Here is a 16,918-nt window from a genome sequence, read left to right as displayed (position 1 = left end):
TTTGAGAACATTTATTTGAAAGCATGCATGCCACGGGCAAGGCCGGTTATAACAACTAGTATAAGTTATCGCCTTTCTATGAGATTTTCATACTATGAGTTTTCTGTTATCCCAATAAAAATAAAGTGACAATTTTACAGTCTTTATTATTTTTGCCTTTTCATCTTCTTCAGTCTTATGCTCACTCTTTCTCTCTCAATTTCACATCCACTCAATCGATATTATTCAATGTGGTTTCCGTTATCTTAAAAAAATTGTGTTCTTTATTCGACTAAGTTACCGTAAAACCTTTATTATTTTAAGAAATAATTTCATCAACTTTAAAAGGTATTAAATCTAAATTAATTATTAATAATTAATTTTTACTGGGTACACACTAATTTAGGTAAAATAGTAAAGATACAACAAGGCGGAGTTAATTTAAAAAATGCAATATTAATCAGTTTATGAAAATAGTTATTTATTTTTTATGATAATACATTTTAATAATATATAAAATGTAACAATATTTATGCCCTGAACCCATTAAAAATAGGTATAAGGGTATATTGTATTTGTGCGAAAGCCAAATGTATGTAACAGGCAGAAGTAAGCATCTCCGACCCCATAAGGTATATATATTCTTGATCAGCATCAATAGCCGAGTCGATCTAGCCATGTCCGTCTGTCTGTCCGTCCGTCCGTCCGTATGTATGAACGCAAGGATCTCAGAACCTATAAGAGCTAGAGAAATTTTAGATGTAGGTGCTCCTAGTTCCCGCGCAGATCGAGTTTGTTTCCGATAATCGATAACTTACTCCGTTTCCATGAAATCGATATCGATATCCTGTTTTTTGGGCAATTTTGGTAAATAATAAGAGCTAGAGTAACCAAACTTGACATATAGCTTCTAAAATAGAATATATATATGCATTTGATGCTGGAAGAAGAGGGTTCAGGGTATCCCCTAGTCGGGAGCTTCCGACTAGAACCTCTTACTTGTTTTTTTTTTATATTTCGGCGTTTCTATCTTAAATAGTATGAGTTTAAAGAACCCAATTAACATTCTGCAGTTCTGTTTATTTTAAATGCTAAAACATTGCGTATTGCCAATCAAAATCAACGGTTAATCAGGCAATTACGCAATTTAATTATGAATTAATTGCGCCATTAAAAAATCTTGTTTAATTGATGACGGCCGCGGCTATTTGAAAAGCTAACTGCCCACATAAATGTGCAACACCCACACACCCACACACGCGCACACACACACACACTTGCCGACACGCACACCATATGGCAATTGGATCTCCACCTCCTGACGACAAACCGCCCGCCCCCCGCAACGATGAGCCTTTGGCTAAGTGGGCGCGCGGCAAACAAAATCAAGCACAAATATCAGCCAACCAAACAAGCTACAAAATCGAAAACAAAATTATGAAAAACTATCAAAACATTTACATGCGGCGGCTCCGCGCGGCCAACGCGACGGTCATTTATCAACTGACCAACTTCCCAGACCGCCGAGCGTTGTTGTTGTTGTATCTGGCTGGCTGGCAGTCGTTCTGCGCTGCCGGCGTCGTTTCATCTTTGGCCGGCAAAGAAAAAGCTTTGAACGGCGTTGAATGCGGTTAAAGGCGTACCCATTGGCGGGGGTGTAGAAAGGCAGCCGGTCCATACCATAGAGCGCTCGGCTCATAAGTAGTATATGATTATGATGTTTATTGAAAAATTAATTTGCGCCTCGTTTTGGCTGCGGGTCTCATTTGCGTATTTCAAAGCGCAATGAATAATGATGAAGATTATAAAAACTCTTCACGCGTTTCGTCTGAGAAATTAATATTTGTAATTGGCTATAATTGTTCGTGCCAACGGCGAACGGCCAACTACATATAGTTGATTGTATAGAAAACCATATTAATGAGGCCTCGCACTCGCCTTTTGTTATTTCAATATTTTTAATTGAAAAGAAAGCGGTCTTGTTGGTTTTTAATGAAGCGCTTTACTGACAGCATCAAAATGTTTTAATCAGTCACTTGTTTCGGAACGGAAGGGTATAGGGTGAGAATGAAGGTGCTCCAAAATTCGTAAAATAATATGATTAGATATATTGGAATGTTTTAGAGTTGAGAGAACTAGTTGACTAATTGTTTTGAATAATATGAATATTATATGTTGATTTGCATTCCTAATTAGTTTATGTGGCACGTGTCTAACGTTAGCAAATATTTCATATTATTTTAGCATGGTATGACAAATTTAATAATAAAATTTCACATTTCAATTAGTTGAAAAATTTTTAAATTTTTCCTTCAAATTTGTTTGCTATTTTCTATTTTATATTTGAGCTATGAGTAAAAGGCATTTTTGTGTTTATAACCTTGAATAAAATATCTATGTATATATACAAAGCTATCTATTGAGAAGCGTGTGATTTTATTTTGGCTATGTATCGCACAGGAATGCTATGAATTTATAATATTTATTTATAAGTTGTGGACAAAACGAGGTTAACCCAAGTATTAAATAGCTTACATAGAAAGACTTCGATATTGACAGTAAAACATATTTATATGCATCTATATTGCGAAATAAGTGATTTATTAAGCTGCTCTAATTGAGTTTATAATTCCCGAAAAGCAACTTCATTAAATATACTTCCAAGCCCAAAAAACCTCCTGCAGGAATGTTCACCCATCATTAACCCCAAGCAGCGCCTTAGAGACAATCCTACTGGCCCCCAACATGAAAGCGCCGCAACAATGGCTGGCAAAACTTTGGAGCCAACAATTTTCACATAATAATCCTTAAAATGAGTTTAATTTGTAAAGTAAAATTATAGCTAGGCAGGGAGAGAAAGAGGGAGAGAGACGGAGAGAAAGAGAAAGACACAAACCCAATAAGTGCGTAAGCGAGATGGAATAAGAAAAGTAAAGTGAGCGAGCAGAACAGGAAGAGAGCTGCCTTTTGTGCCATCTATAAAGTATATATAATAAACCCCAAAGTTTGGCTTATCCTGGGAAACCTTTTGTTGTCGCTTACTGGAGTGCTGGGCTAGGGGGAAGAAGAATTGCTGCTTTTTTCGGGATGCTGCATATTTCAGATTTACGTGTGATTGATTTGCCATGCTGGCTACTCGATTTATGCGTAACGATAAGAATTTTATGGCTTATCTTTGAGGTGTGCGCCATAGACATAAATTTTGTTTATTTATTATTATTTTTTTTTTTGGGCGGGCAACATAAGATTCTTTTCGAGCAGAAGAGGCATAAAAAACATAATTTCCTGGCAGAGATTGCAGCTTTGTGATAATATGCCGTCGTCAATGATTTCTCCTTTCATCATAATGATGGGCTCATTGTTTATTATTTATACGATGTTTGTAGGAGTGTATGTAAACTGATGTTCAGGCTGCGGTGCGACATTTATGAAAATATTGCCCATACGCCGAGTGCGCTCGTTTGGAGCACCAATTAAATTTTCCCTTAGCTCCAAAGACGGAAAAACCGAGACTCCAAAACATAAGCAGACAGCGCGACGACGCGGCCGCCAATTACGTTGACAGCAGAATTTAATAAGAAGCGGCAAAGCGGCAGGCAGCAGGCAGCAGGCAAATGAAGTCATGAATGTGGAAGCTGTGACGTGTCAGAGCGAGACGGCGCTTAACGGGGGAGAGAGCAACAAAAGTCTAAAGTGGAAACGGACAAGCGACGGCTGCGGTGGCTGCGGCAGCGGCGGCGGCGGCTGCTTGTTATAAAATGCTAATACGCGCAGCAAAAACGCTTTGAAGATTGAATTATTCAATAATAATTAGGCGTGCGAGCGGGACAGCCAAAGACAGCACGTATTAACAATGGTGCCGTCTCGCTTGCGTGGCGAACACAAAACTCACCACACTGGAATTGAACAGCAGTAGAAAAGAAGGCGGCGCAAGAAACACAACAAAAGGTAAATAGGAAAAATAAAATAAAATGCTGTGCGAGAGAGCATAACCGAAACAGTTAGGCAAATAAAAATGGTGTCGCTGCATTCGCTTGAGCAGTGTGTGCAAGTGAGAGAGCGTCAGAGCTGCGCCAGGCCGGTCTATCAGCCACCACCACCACCAGCACCAACACCACTGCCAGCAACGTGCAGGTTTCACATATGCGTGTGTGTGCGAGTGTTTGTTTGAGTGTGCCTAGCAGCAGCAGCAGCAGAGCTGTAGTTGCGCCGCCGTCTGCGTTCAGTTGTAGAACAGACGTGATCTCAGGAGGACGTGTTTCTCTCGAGTCTCAGAGCCGCCGAACAGAGTCGCAACGTGAATTAAACGCCACATACTACAGCAAATGAGCAGGCCGCGTTCGTGCGTGTGCATGTGTGTGGGTGCGCGTGTATTAGTGAGTGTATGTGATGAACGAGCGAATTAATTAAAAGATAATCAAAACAAATTAACGACACATATATTTTCTACTGAGCGACCCGTCAAGTGCCAATTTGAACTCGCGCGCACTTCTCTCGCCAGTGCAATGTTTCAATAAAATACAACAGCAACAACAATCAACATTTAATCAAATCCAAAACAGATAGCACAGTGAATCTATTAGCAACTGCGAATCGCTGGCTTTATGTTAAAGCTTTCCAACAACACCGTTAACGTGAACGCAACGAGCGCAGCAACGACCAGGAAACCGAATAGGAACAGGAGTATGACAGTGACTGGCCTGCGCCAAACGATGACCAGCCCGACGGTGCCGCCAACTACATCGCTCAGCAGCTCCGGCAGCAGCAGCAGCAGCCTGAGCAGCACGCTGACCTCCGCCGTCGCCGTTGCCGCCGCCAGCACTGGTGCACTGCATCCGCTGGGTAGCCCAACATCGCCGTCGGCATTGCTGCTGGCACACCAGCAGCATCTGCTGGCGCAGCATCAACAGCAACAGCAGCAACATCAACAGCAGCAGCAGCAGCAGGCACTGCAGTTGGCTGCAGTGCACCCGGCGCCACATCATCTGCACAAAAGTAGCTCCAGGCTGAGCAACTTTAGCGTTGCTTCGCTGCTGGCGGACACAAGGCCGCGTACACCCAACACCAGCGATGGACCTACGAATCTGTCAAGCTCCGCAGCCACATCGCCTATCTCGCAGAGCAGCGCCGCAGGCACGCCTCCGCCAGCAGCGCCACCAACTGTGCCGCCAACGCATGCATTTCATCCCGCGACCGTTGCTCATCACGCCCACTTGCTGCATGCCGCCCATGTGGCGGCGGCAGCGCACGCCCAGCAACAGCAGCAGCAACATCAACAGCAGCATCTGGCCATTGCGCAACTGCGTCAGGCTCAGGCAGATGCGCGCGCCAGCTCTCCACCCGCTTCGGCCTCCGCCAGCTCCACGCCCAGCTCAACACCAGTGGCGCACGCAGCCGGCGCCAGCTCCACACCTGCCAAAAACGAAAGGCACTCGCCGCTGGGTGGCAGCAGCCACACGGACTCCGAGTTGGAATACGACGACGATATGCTGCATGAACACGATGGGGAGCACGATGAGGAGGAGGACTCCATTGTGGACATCGAAGACATGAATCCCGACGACTCGCCGCGCTCCACGCCCGATGGCCTCGACAGCAGCAGCAAATCGCTGGAAGGCTCCCACGGCGGTCCACCAGGCTCAGGACCCGGCTCCGGCCAAATGCCAACCACTCTTCTCTCGCCAGCGGCTCTTGCTGCCAGCGGACATGTGCCCATACGACCAACGCCATTCAGCGCTCTGGCCGCCGCAGCGGTTGCCTGGGGCGGCATGGGCGGCGGAGTGCCATGGCCGGGCGCACGTCAAATGCCACCCTTTGGACCGCCGGGCTTGTTCCCGGGACAAGGATTTGGTGGAGGTGAGTGTCAACTAAATCTGAACTATAAAATATACTCTTAAATATTTCATTCAGTTTGGGTAAGCGGAAAGTGTTCGGTGTTTGTTTGACAGAGATATAAGAGATAATAATTGAGAATAAACATCTTATCCTTAAAAAAGAAACAAATTAGGCGGAGCTCACACATACTACTTATAGAATACGGATATTGCAAAAAGGTTTCAAGAAACTCCCTAGAAATGATATACAAAATATTTGTAAATGTGGCACGTGACATTGCTTAGCATGTGCCAATTGAATATATGCAAAATAATACACACAAATCCCAAAATCCATGAATAATTATTATTTTGGACTCCTTGGTGAATTTGTTTATGACTTTCTGCTATTTGTATGCTTGCAATTTCTACATTTGACATATAATTGAATAACCCTCAACTAGATTTGTAATCTTAACAAAGAAGTGAAGATATGTACATATATACTAATTGAAGAAGAAAATGAAGCAATTTGCTGAGGTTAAACAAAAGAATATATATATATTTGCATATTGCAATTGTATAATAATATACTATCCAATGTAGTATTAGGTATTAATTGATCGCATTCAAGGCCTGCTAGCTCCATTTTGTGTATGGGTATGCCTCTCTGTGTGTGTGTGTGTGTGTGTGGTTGGTTGTTTGCATGTGTGTGCACATAGTTTAATTGAATTAAACTGACCCGCGCCCTAATTGGCACCAACGACAATGCGACAATGGCTGCCAACGGCCATCGAAGCTGCGGGCGCTACAGCCCCCCCCCCCCCTCCCCCTTCCACACCCCTTGTCTGGTGGTGTAGTCAAAGTGCGTGGCAATTATTCCGTCGCTTTAAATAAAACAATGAAATGTTCTCGATTGCGCTGACCATTTACTCGTATCATCCAGAACATTATTATTATCATTTGTTGTTGTTGCTTTTGTTGTTGTTGTTGTTGTTGCTGTTGGTGTCGCGTCGGTTTTGATTTAAGTCAATTGGCGCGTCTGCTTATTCATTGCATTTCGTTTTTTTTTTTTCAATTTTTTTTTTTGGTGTTTTCCGGTCTATGTCAGCCCCCCAGCACAAGTATACCACGTGTATACATATATATCTAACTGAACTGAACTGACTGACCAGACTAATTGAAGCGAGTCTGGCAGCTCTGGCCGATTTGTATCTGCATGCACAGTTCACACTTTTCTTGCATTTTCCGGCATCGGACAAAAAGTGACCAGGCACTTGCAACACTTGCAACGCCGTTGGTCACACCTTGCTGCAGTCCGCACTGTACCAGTTCCAGGACAAAAACTCCGACGGCTGACAGACATGTGAACTTTACACGTTGGGGCAAAAAACCTACCGCGAACTTTGCATTTCCGTCCCGCAATAACAATAACATGAGGTTGTTTTTCTTCTTTCGGTTGTTGTAGTTGCTGTGGTTGTTGTTGCTGCTGGTTTGCTTTATAAAGCTGTCTAGGGGCAGACGCCCATGAGAGGCGCCGCATACAGTTTTTGTATTGGTTTTTTCTTCATACGCATTTGAGACCCAATACACAAATTACTCCTATAACAATTAACTTATGAATACAGTTGTAAATGCCTCAAAATGCCCGTTAAATAATCATTTTAAGCTATGAAGCAAAAATTAGAAATCATTTGAGTAAATTAACCAAAAAATTAAAAGTACTTTACGAGTTCGACAGCTGTTTTGCAAACATTTACAATTAAAGAGTCCATAAACTGAGAGTTATAAGAATATTAAAAAAAATGGTTTTTTTATAGCGCAACTCTTTTCATTGTGAATACTTCAGTCAGAGACAGTTTATTAAAAGTGTTAAACAGTTAATTGAATTGCGGCTGCAAGCTCTGCAATAATAACATAATCATAAAAACATCTATCATATTAATTGTAATAATTAATATTTAAAATTTTACTCTTCTAAAATTATTAAAAACAACAGCAATAATTAAAAAATAATGAGCTAGTTGCGAGTTTTTGAAAGATGTTAAGGAAAGGAAAAAATATTTCTTATTAATAGTCCCATTTAAAATTCTTTAATAGATCATTTTTATATATATTTACAATCATGCTTCAGTCATCCGGCTATCCGCACTTGATAAGCTTTTTTAAAGAGCCAATTCAAATTATTTTTAAACTGACAAGCGACAACAGCAACAAGAACAACAACAATAAGAATAACAAAAAAGTATTTCAAACATTTGCCGCTTATTTTGTCATTTGCTGTCAACTGCAGCTCTACACACACACACACACACGCACACATAGCTACTTTATACTACTTTATATACAACTTTATTTCATTTCATTTCGGCAGCTGTTTTTTTTCCTGGCTTGGACCCATCCTCAGCAGGTCTCATTAGCGCAGCAGGTTGCTGCCTTTGTGCGTCCTCTCTTTCTCTCTCTGCCTATATTCGTGTGACCTGTGCCGCTATCTGGCCGCATTATGTCAAGTGTTAGGTACTTAGTGCCTTTGGGCAATGTATCTGTATCTGTGTATCTGTATTTGTATCTGTGTGTCGGCCAGGCAAACGGTAGCCGTGCATTTGTTCTGAACTGGGCTTTATCAGCGGCGCTAGTTTCATGTTTGTTTCATGGCCCATTCAATTAAATGAAATACCACAGGCTGGCATCTTAAATGGGCTGCGATTAGGGAACACACAGGAACACAGTGCATACACAGGTGGAATTGGAGTTTGTGTGGCCCGCATCTCTTCTCGGCTCAGCTTAGTCGATTTTCGTCATGGCTTTATGCTTTGGAGAGCCTTGCAATTGATTTACATTCACATGCAGTTAAAATTCCAGCGACGGGGCTCTATAATTTAACTAATTGCAAAGCGCAGGCACGTCACGTACCTTATGGTATAACCAACTCGCAAAAAGGGGTGGACAGGTGGGGGCAACTAATGCAGCTGCAATTCTTGGCAGCCATTATAGAAATTAATTTTCAAGCTGAACAAACGAGCAACAACTTGGGAGTCATTGCATAAATACAAACAACAGAAGCAGCAAATACACACACGCACATACTGTGAAAGAGTGTGTGTGTGTGTGTGTGCGTGTATGTGTGTGAGCGAGATAGAGGCAGAGCAACTGGCAAACTTGGTAGGTGTGGCATGTCAGCTACGCCCACCTAAGCACGCAATTTTTATTTGCAGCCAAGCAGCAATTTAAACGTTGACAGACGGCGACAGCCGGCGGCCAACGGCTGCTGGGCGTGCAACGAGAAGGTGGTGCGGATGGTATGGTGCCAAAGGATCGTGAGAGGGGGGGAGTGAAGGTACACGGGACGCAGGTCGGTTACCACTTGCATGCGTTTTAACACCATTCGCAGAAGGCCCCAACGAAGACGCCAAAGCCAAAAGCTAAAATAATATTTGCATTCTGCACGCCATCTAACGTGCATAAGCTGTACTAAATACACTCACACATACAGATACATCTAGTTGCATGCAATCCATGGGGCATGGGGTGGGGGGCCGGCTGTGTGAGGTGTGCTGGCGCAGACATTTTGATGTATGTTTTGGTAAATAAAATTTATTTGCATTAAATTACCAGGCAGACAAAAGCAACAGCAGCACCAGACAAAAGGGGAGCAGCAGCGAGGGGGTGATATGGGTGGGGGGTCTGTGTTGTTGCCAATGACTTGCATATGTGCCACAAGGTGTTGCTACCGTAGACATTTCGGTATATGTATGAAAGTACATTGAGACAACGGCAAACATTTGCTAAATGTTTGTAGACAATTGGTAGTTCAACTAATTTGAGTCACTGTATGTCTTTGTGCACGCCTTTCAGAGTGTGCGCGCGTGTATTTGGGAGTGAGTGTGTGCGTGTGTGTACAGCTGAGTAATTAAAAGATAGCTCAAGTACTTGAACTTGCCAGCAGGTGGGCAGCAGCCTGCCTGAAGATGCAGGCCCAACCCACGTGGGCTGCTTCAGCTTGCCCGCTACTCTGGCCCCCTCAACCCTTCAGCTACTGGCCTCGTTATCGTTGCTTATCTTGCACAGGGGCAGCCATTGGTGATTAAAATATGCACTTCATTGCCACTGAGCCAGCAGCAACAACACATTCCAATTGCCAGCAGGCGAACGGGGCAACTGGACAACATGCAATGCGACAAGATTTGTCCACTGATCGCGCCCAGTTGCTGGTGCTAACTTATCTATGGCAGCCGGTTTTAACACGCTCTTTGCTAATTAATAGGCTCTAATGGGCCGGTTCTCATGAACTCCTCGAACGCCTAGCAATCAGGTTTACATATTGCAAATACGCATCAGAAGGTATTAAAACTTAAAAATAACGAGCAATACTCGGCCTCATAATAATACCCCAACTAGTTGTCCTCCATGGTCCTCCGCATTCAAAATGTTATATTTTTCTTGGCCCATTTCCATTCGTTTTTATCATTTACTAATGCAACCGACAACTTAACTGCTGCTATATGCCCTCCATGGTAATTTGTACTTGACTGACTTATGACATTTTCTTATTCGCCTCCATTCATTTCCCACAGTTGCTGTCACGCAGTTTATATATTTTTATTCTGCATGGCATTTTGCTGGCCGATTTAATATGCCTTTACAATTTACAAATACACCCAATAATATTAGATAATCTTCCATTTACATAGCATTCATGGGCACCTACTATTCATTCTATTCAACTGCTACGCCATGTCTAATATTATTAAATGCATAATGCAATGTTTGTAAATTTTCAACCATATAAAATCCTTCTTCCTGTACTCCAGAAATACTTTGATTAAACTCACTTAAGACCGTTTCAGGCCCGGTTTATACATTCTTCTTAGTAATAAACGGCTTTATTTAACTGTCCACTGTACAATATATAAATTGATGCTGCCTCAATCTATGTATTGATTTGCCATCCAGGTCATATTTCATATATGGTTTTTATCAGTCGATGAACTAATCTGAAATGCTCATCGCCTGCTGCTGTGCATAATTCTCCCCCACACGCATTTTTCAGCTGAAGCTAATTTGGTACTTTGCGCACCTCACTCACCTACATATTTGGTGCTAATTAAAATCCTTCATTATGAAATCAGCTGCCCCAATCAGCAGCAACAGCGGCAGCGGCAACACCAGGATTGGCATGGGGTCCCCGAAGCAGTGCTCGTTTGACCGTAAGCGTGTAATTGCATTAGCCAAACGTTCGATTCGCTTTTGCTCCAATCGATTGCAAAATGCTTTTCACTACAAAAACGCTCACTGAACCAACGGAGCCCCCCTTGGTCGTACCTGCTGCCTATTTGGCTATGCGAAAACGCTTTAATGAAGAATTAATTGCCAGCAATTTGCAGCGCAAATCAATCCACCGTTGTCAGCGTTGTCGTGTCGTGTTGTATCGCTCCGGCCCATAGGCCTAGGCCTGGGCATACGAACTGCCATAGAGGCCTCTATGGGCGATTGCCTATGCGATCGATACGCGTAAATTTCACAATTGCTGCTTGTTTGTGTTGCTGTTGTTGTTGTTGTTGTTGTTGCTGATCGAGTCTTATATGTCGTCGTCTACAATACACCGGAGAACTCAAATTAATTGAAAATCCATTACAAACATAGGCTAAATGTCACAATTGGCGTTTGTGGCATGTATTTGCTCTGGCAATGGCGATGGCGACGCTGGCGACGTATTGCCCCAGCAACAGCCAGCAACCAGCTAGCAGCAACAGCAAAAGCAACAGCAGCAATAGCAACAGCAACAGCAACAGCAACAACAATGGCAAAAACAATGCCTATAAAAACACAAAAAGGCGAAAACAAGTCTCGCACTCTGGTTTGGACGTGCGTGGCTGTCTTCGTCTCCAGCCTGTTCCCTTGCGTCTCCGTCTCCGATCAGTTCAGTCTGTCTGAATTGGATCTGTTGCAGGTTATTTGTGCAACAGGCGGCGGGCCAAGCCATTGGCTCAGTTGATCCGTGTACGGTGCGGGGTATATAGGGGGTCGCAGCTATTCCACTTGCTACAGTTTTTGCTTTGGCCTGCATTGGAAACCGAAACCCCATTCCAGCAATTTAGCGACAAATGAGCAATTAATTTTGAAATAAATGCAAAGCGCAAAACTGCTTTAGAAAAGTATAATTAAACGTGTGCCCCGATGTGTACAGAGCATACTCTTCTACATATTTACGATTCATTTTGTGGTCATATTGCTGCCTAATAGAAACATTGCCGACTGTCAAAATAATTATGCCCAAGTATACGCCAAGAGCCAGATATTATAGAAAATTATGATACGAGCCAAAAGGCATGTGACAAAGGCAGCCAAAGCTGTAAAACTTGACCGCATCGTTTATATGCTAATTTGGCAACTAATTTATGGCCATCACAACAAGAGCGACAACAACAGCAAAAACAACAATAAAAAACAAAAGAAAATAATAATAAAATTAACTATGTACAAAACAGAATCAGAAATGCACGAGAGAAAAAACGAACAAAAAACATTTAAAATATACAATATATTTATATGTATATTTATAGATGCATGCAGCCGCGTCTTGTAGTCTGTAACAAATTTCTTGCTGCTGCTGAGGCGTAACCACAGCAACAGCAACATCATCATGATCGTTATTATAATGATTATCAATATTATCGGGGCTTTTCACATTTCGTTTCACCTTGTTAGGCCATACAAAACGCTTTTACGAGACTGCATTCAGCACAAGGCACACACAAATAAATGAAATAATATGCATATACTTATTATGCCTGAAGCAGCAGGGATCAGGCAGTAGGCAGATAAGGCCCGCAATCTGAACGATCGAGCTTGGCACATTAACATAACTTTGACATGTCACACTAATTACTTAATGAGCTGATCAGCCCAATGCAGATCCAGATCCAGATTCAGATGCTGTCGCAGATGCAGATGCAGATGCTGTTTGCTGCGAGACTTCGCTGGCATTATTAGTTTTCTTATGGCAGCCAGAGCCGATCGAAGCTCTACTACCGAACGAGTGTGCCAGACATTTGAGTTTTTTATGGACAGGCAACTTTGACATTTATTTGTTTATTGATAACATAACGTGACACAAAATGAATGTGTGTGAACATAGGCATCAAGTTCTGGTATGTGGCAGACTTGTTGTCGGCTGAGCAAATGCTAGTTGCAGCAGCTCATATGATGATCATTTGTTGAGTTTCTGTACGCATAGCCCATCTGGTCTCGGCCAGGCTACTCATTTCTTGTTGTTGTTTAATGCCTCATTTGCGCTGGCTGCCATCAAAGCATAAAAAGCAATTACAAAGCAACGAGAATGAGTTGAAGAAGAAGATGACAACAATTTTCGGTTTGTCACTCAACAATTTCAATTTGTGTAATTATGCATAAAATTAAAGCGTTGCATATCATTTGCATGGTCCTTTATTTTGATTCCTGGCCCGCAATACGAAATGCTCCATAAATTACGCGTGCCTGCGCCTGTAGACTGGCGACTTGAGACTTGAGACTGGCGACTGGACGACTCTGGCACAAGAGATACGACATATGGCTTTATTGTACTTGATACTATTGAGAGTATACTCCCTGCCAAAGCTGACCCGGGGATGCATCTTTAAAATGCCATTTGCATCTTTGTGGCTTGGCGCTGGCAGCCCCAATGGCAGGCTCATTACTTTCATTAACAACACTCCAAGTGAATGCCACAGGCGCACGATGGTGGAGCAGCTGCATCAGCGGCTGCCCTAACCCTGCCCCGCACAGCGTCAATTCCATGCGGTTGCTTTATAAGGCATGCACGCTTTTTTGAATTTTTTTCTGTTGGTTTCTTGCCTGCTGCCCAGCCGCGTCCTCATCCTCGTCGTCGCTGCTGCGGTCTTTGTTTGCCAAAACAAAATGCCCAAATTAAAATTGTTTTGCAGCCAACAGAGAATCGAACTGGGGACATTGCATTTCCCGTCGCTGCTGCTGCAACTGCGACTGCTGCGACTCAGCGGCTGCGGCTGCTGCTGCTTTGTCTGACAAATAGTTTAGACAGCAAATTTATTGGCCACTTAAAGGAGTAATTACCGTTTGCTGTAGACGTTGCCGTTGTCGGTTTGTTGTTGCTGCCGCTTTTAGCCATGACAAGGCCAAGGACAGCAGCATCAGACAGACGACGCCTGTTGACAGCATCTCATTCAGTGCTTCAATTGTATGCAAATGTTGCGGATTTCGTTGCTTTTAATTGGCCACAGATCGCGGAACAGGCTAATCAACACTTCCCTTTTAACTAAGCAATCAGTTAAATTTACTTATGCCTACAGACGACTAATCAACACTCTCTCTCCTCTGTCTTCTTCTTTTAGATGCCAATGAGCCGCCTCGTATCAAATGCAATCTGCGCAAACATAAACCCAACCGTAAGCCGCGCACGCCCTTCACCACACAGCAGCTGCTCTCGCTGGAGAAGAAGTTCCGAGAGAAGCAGTATCTGAGCATAGCGGAGCGTGCCGAGTTCTCATCGTCGCTGCGGCTCACCGAGACGCAAGTGAAGATTTGGTTTCAAAATCGGCGGGCCAAGGCCAAGCGGCTGCAGGAAGCGGAAATCGAGAAGATCAAAATGGCGGCGCTTGGCCGCGGTGCCCCTGGGGCACAATGGGCCATGGCCGGCTACTTTCACCCGAGCCTAATGCATCTGGGATAAGTCGCGGCCAAGTTGGTGTGCGCTAATAAATAGCTGATGCACCAGCCGCACTAGCAGCCAGAATGACAACCAAATAACTGAGCCACGCCCAGCCGCCAGCACGACCAAAAAAGTTGTGCTCGCTTCAAAGCCCCCAAAATTTTGCTGTGATGTTAGCGCATTTTATTTACGATACTTCCAAATGTTTTTGTAAAATGCACTCTGTAAATACTGTAAGCATAGAGAAAGAAAGCTGAGAGAAAGAGAGAGAGAGAGAGATAGTCGGTTCTCGATAGATCCGATACCGAACTCTGTATATATCTAAGCAAAAGCAAGCGAAAATGTTTCCTAATTGTACATAAATCTAGCAAGTAACCCAATCAACAATTCTGAAGAGCCAATTTGCGTTTAAAAGTATTTGCTGTTTGTTAAATCTAAATTGTAATATAGACTTTTAACAATATAAAAAAAAAAAACGAAATAAAAACAAGAAAAAAATATTTGAATAATTTATTTGTAAAACTCAAGTCAATAAATATACAAACAAAACGACGGAAGCTTAAGCCGTAAATTATATTTGATTGTATTGTAATTTGCATTATAGGTCTAGTTAAAAGAACGCATGTATTTAAAAAATACTTATAAGGAACTTAACTAAACAGCTATAACTATGCCGTTAATTATACATTAAATATAATATAATACGCAACCCTATATATAGCTCATACATTCATATAAAATACTACCATATAGTGTTAATCCTCTGTAGTTGTTAACACTTAAATCAGAAAACAAAATTACCACAAAAAAAAAAAAAAAACACAAAAAGAAAAGCAAAACAAAAAAATCAACAAAAATCAGTGGAAAAATATATAATTATACGAAAAATTTAATGAGAAATTGTTTTCAATTTTGGATTTTCCAGCACGCAACATGGCAATTTAAATTTTCCTATAATTTGTTTATGCCGAAATCTGCCCTTGCAGAGGTTATTCTAGTTTTTATTTTCACGAACAGACGAGTTGATTGGGTCAAGTTCGTCATGTTACTTATCTGCAGGTTACTATACTAAATGATCTCTGTTAACAGGCAATGAATGAATTCACCTCGAAAATCAAATCATCTTGGAATCAGCCATATCTGATCACTATTTTATAAAGCTTCTTTACGAAATCGATTTGACTGGGTTCGGTGCAGATATAGATGCACGACATTCAACTTATGAAGGACAAATTATGAAATTTATTAAACCAGCTCAAAATGGGATCACGCATATGTCAGAACCATTGGTAGACGTGGCGATACCCTACAACTGAGTATGGAAAATACGATTTTATTAGTATTCATGTATTCATACCCTGAACGCATTAAAAAAGGGTATAATATTGTAAGATTGTATTTGTGCAAAATTCAAATGTATGTGACAGGCAGAAGGAAGCATCTCTGACCCCATAAAGTATATATATTCTTGATCAGCATCAATAGCCGAGTCGATCTAGCCATGTCCGTCTGTCTGTCCGTCCGTCCGTCCGTATGTATGAACGCAAGGATCTCAGAACCTATAAGAGCTAGAGACTTGAAATTTTAGATGTAGGTGCTCCTAGTGCATGCGCAGATCGAGTTTGTTTCCGATAATCGATAAATTACTCCGTTTTCAAGCAATCGATAAAAATCGATATCGATATCCTGATTTTTTACCAATTTTGGTAAATAGTCACCAAACTTGACATATAGCTTCTTAAATAGAATATATATATTCATTTGATGTCTGGAGCTCCCGACTAGAACCTCTTACTTGTTACTTAATAACATCGCGTTCTGAATACTCCAGTAGCCAACTACTTCAAGCTAATTTACATTAGCATATATAAAACGATTTTACCAACTTGTTTTTTGCAGTATTTAAACTATTCAGTTGACATAGAGTGTCCATTACAAGTTTATAAATTTCTTCCAATGGCATATCTTTGGCTGGATACAACATTATAAATGCCCAAGCATAATTATAGCATAATATTTTTATAAGTAGAAGTTTTCCAAAGTTGTAACTCCGAGGGTCAGTTGATGGCATAAGATAAGTCAGTTAGCTAAATCAATTTTGCCAGCCTTGATCGTTTTCGCTTTGTGGATTATTGGCCACAATGATTGACACTGATTAACTATCAGCTTATGCGGCTTGTAGCTCTAATTAAATGCCAACATGTCATTTACTTTTGCATACGTATGCATTTAAAGAACAAACAGTCCAAGATAAGCTTCGTAATATCTCCTAAGTAAAATCTCCAAAATTATACTCTAAGGGGCTTTAAATGTTTTCCGCACATCCCTGGATACATCATAATAAACAGTTAATGAACAGGTCAATTCAAGACAGCTTCGAAATATTAATAATAAATGATTCACATTTTTCATTCAACTATTGAGATTTAATTATGTAAAG

General features: G+C 41.9%; 1 protein-coding gene across 1 annotated transcript; it reads left to right on the top strand.

Annotated features, from left to right (window-relative positions):
- The first annotated feature begins 4,222 nt into the window (after positions 1-4,222).
- Positions 4,223-15,332, top strand: LOC115764982 (muscle segmentation homeobox). Its single transcript, XM_030708310.1, has 2 exons — positions 4,223-5,835; positions 14,162-15,332. The coding sequence occupies exons 1-2, from the start codon at positions 4,584-4,586 to the stop codon at positions 14,497-14,499; spliced, it is 1,590 nt and encodes a 529-aa protein (XP_030564170.1). The 5' UTR covers positions 4,223-4,583; the 3' UTR covers positions 14,500-15,332.
- Positions 15,333-16,918: the final 1,586 nt, after the last annotated feature.

The sequence above is a fragment of the Drosophila novamexicana genome, unplaced genomic scaffold, assembly GCF_003285875.2.
Source record: "Drosophila novamexicana strain 15010-1031.04,08,12 unplaced genomic scaffold, DnovRS2.1 tig00000877-arrow-arrow-pilon, whole genome shotgun sequence".
Taxonomy (NCBI): domain Eukaryota; kingdom Metazoa; phylum Arthropoda; class Insecta; order Diptera; family Drosophilidae; genus Drosophila; species Drosophila novamexicana.
The sequence above is the reverse complement of the archived record's forward strand: the minus strand, read 5'-3'. Positions and strand labels throughout refer to the sequence as shown.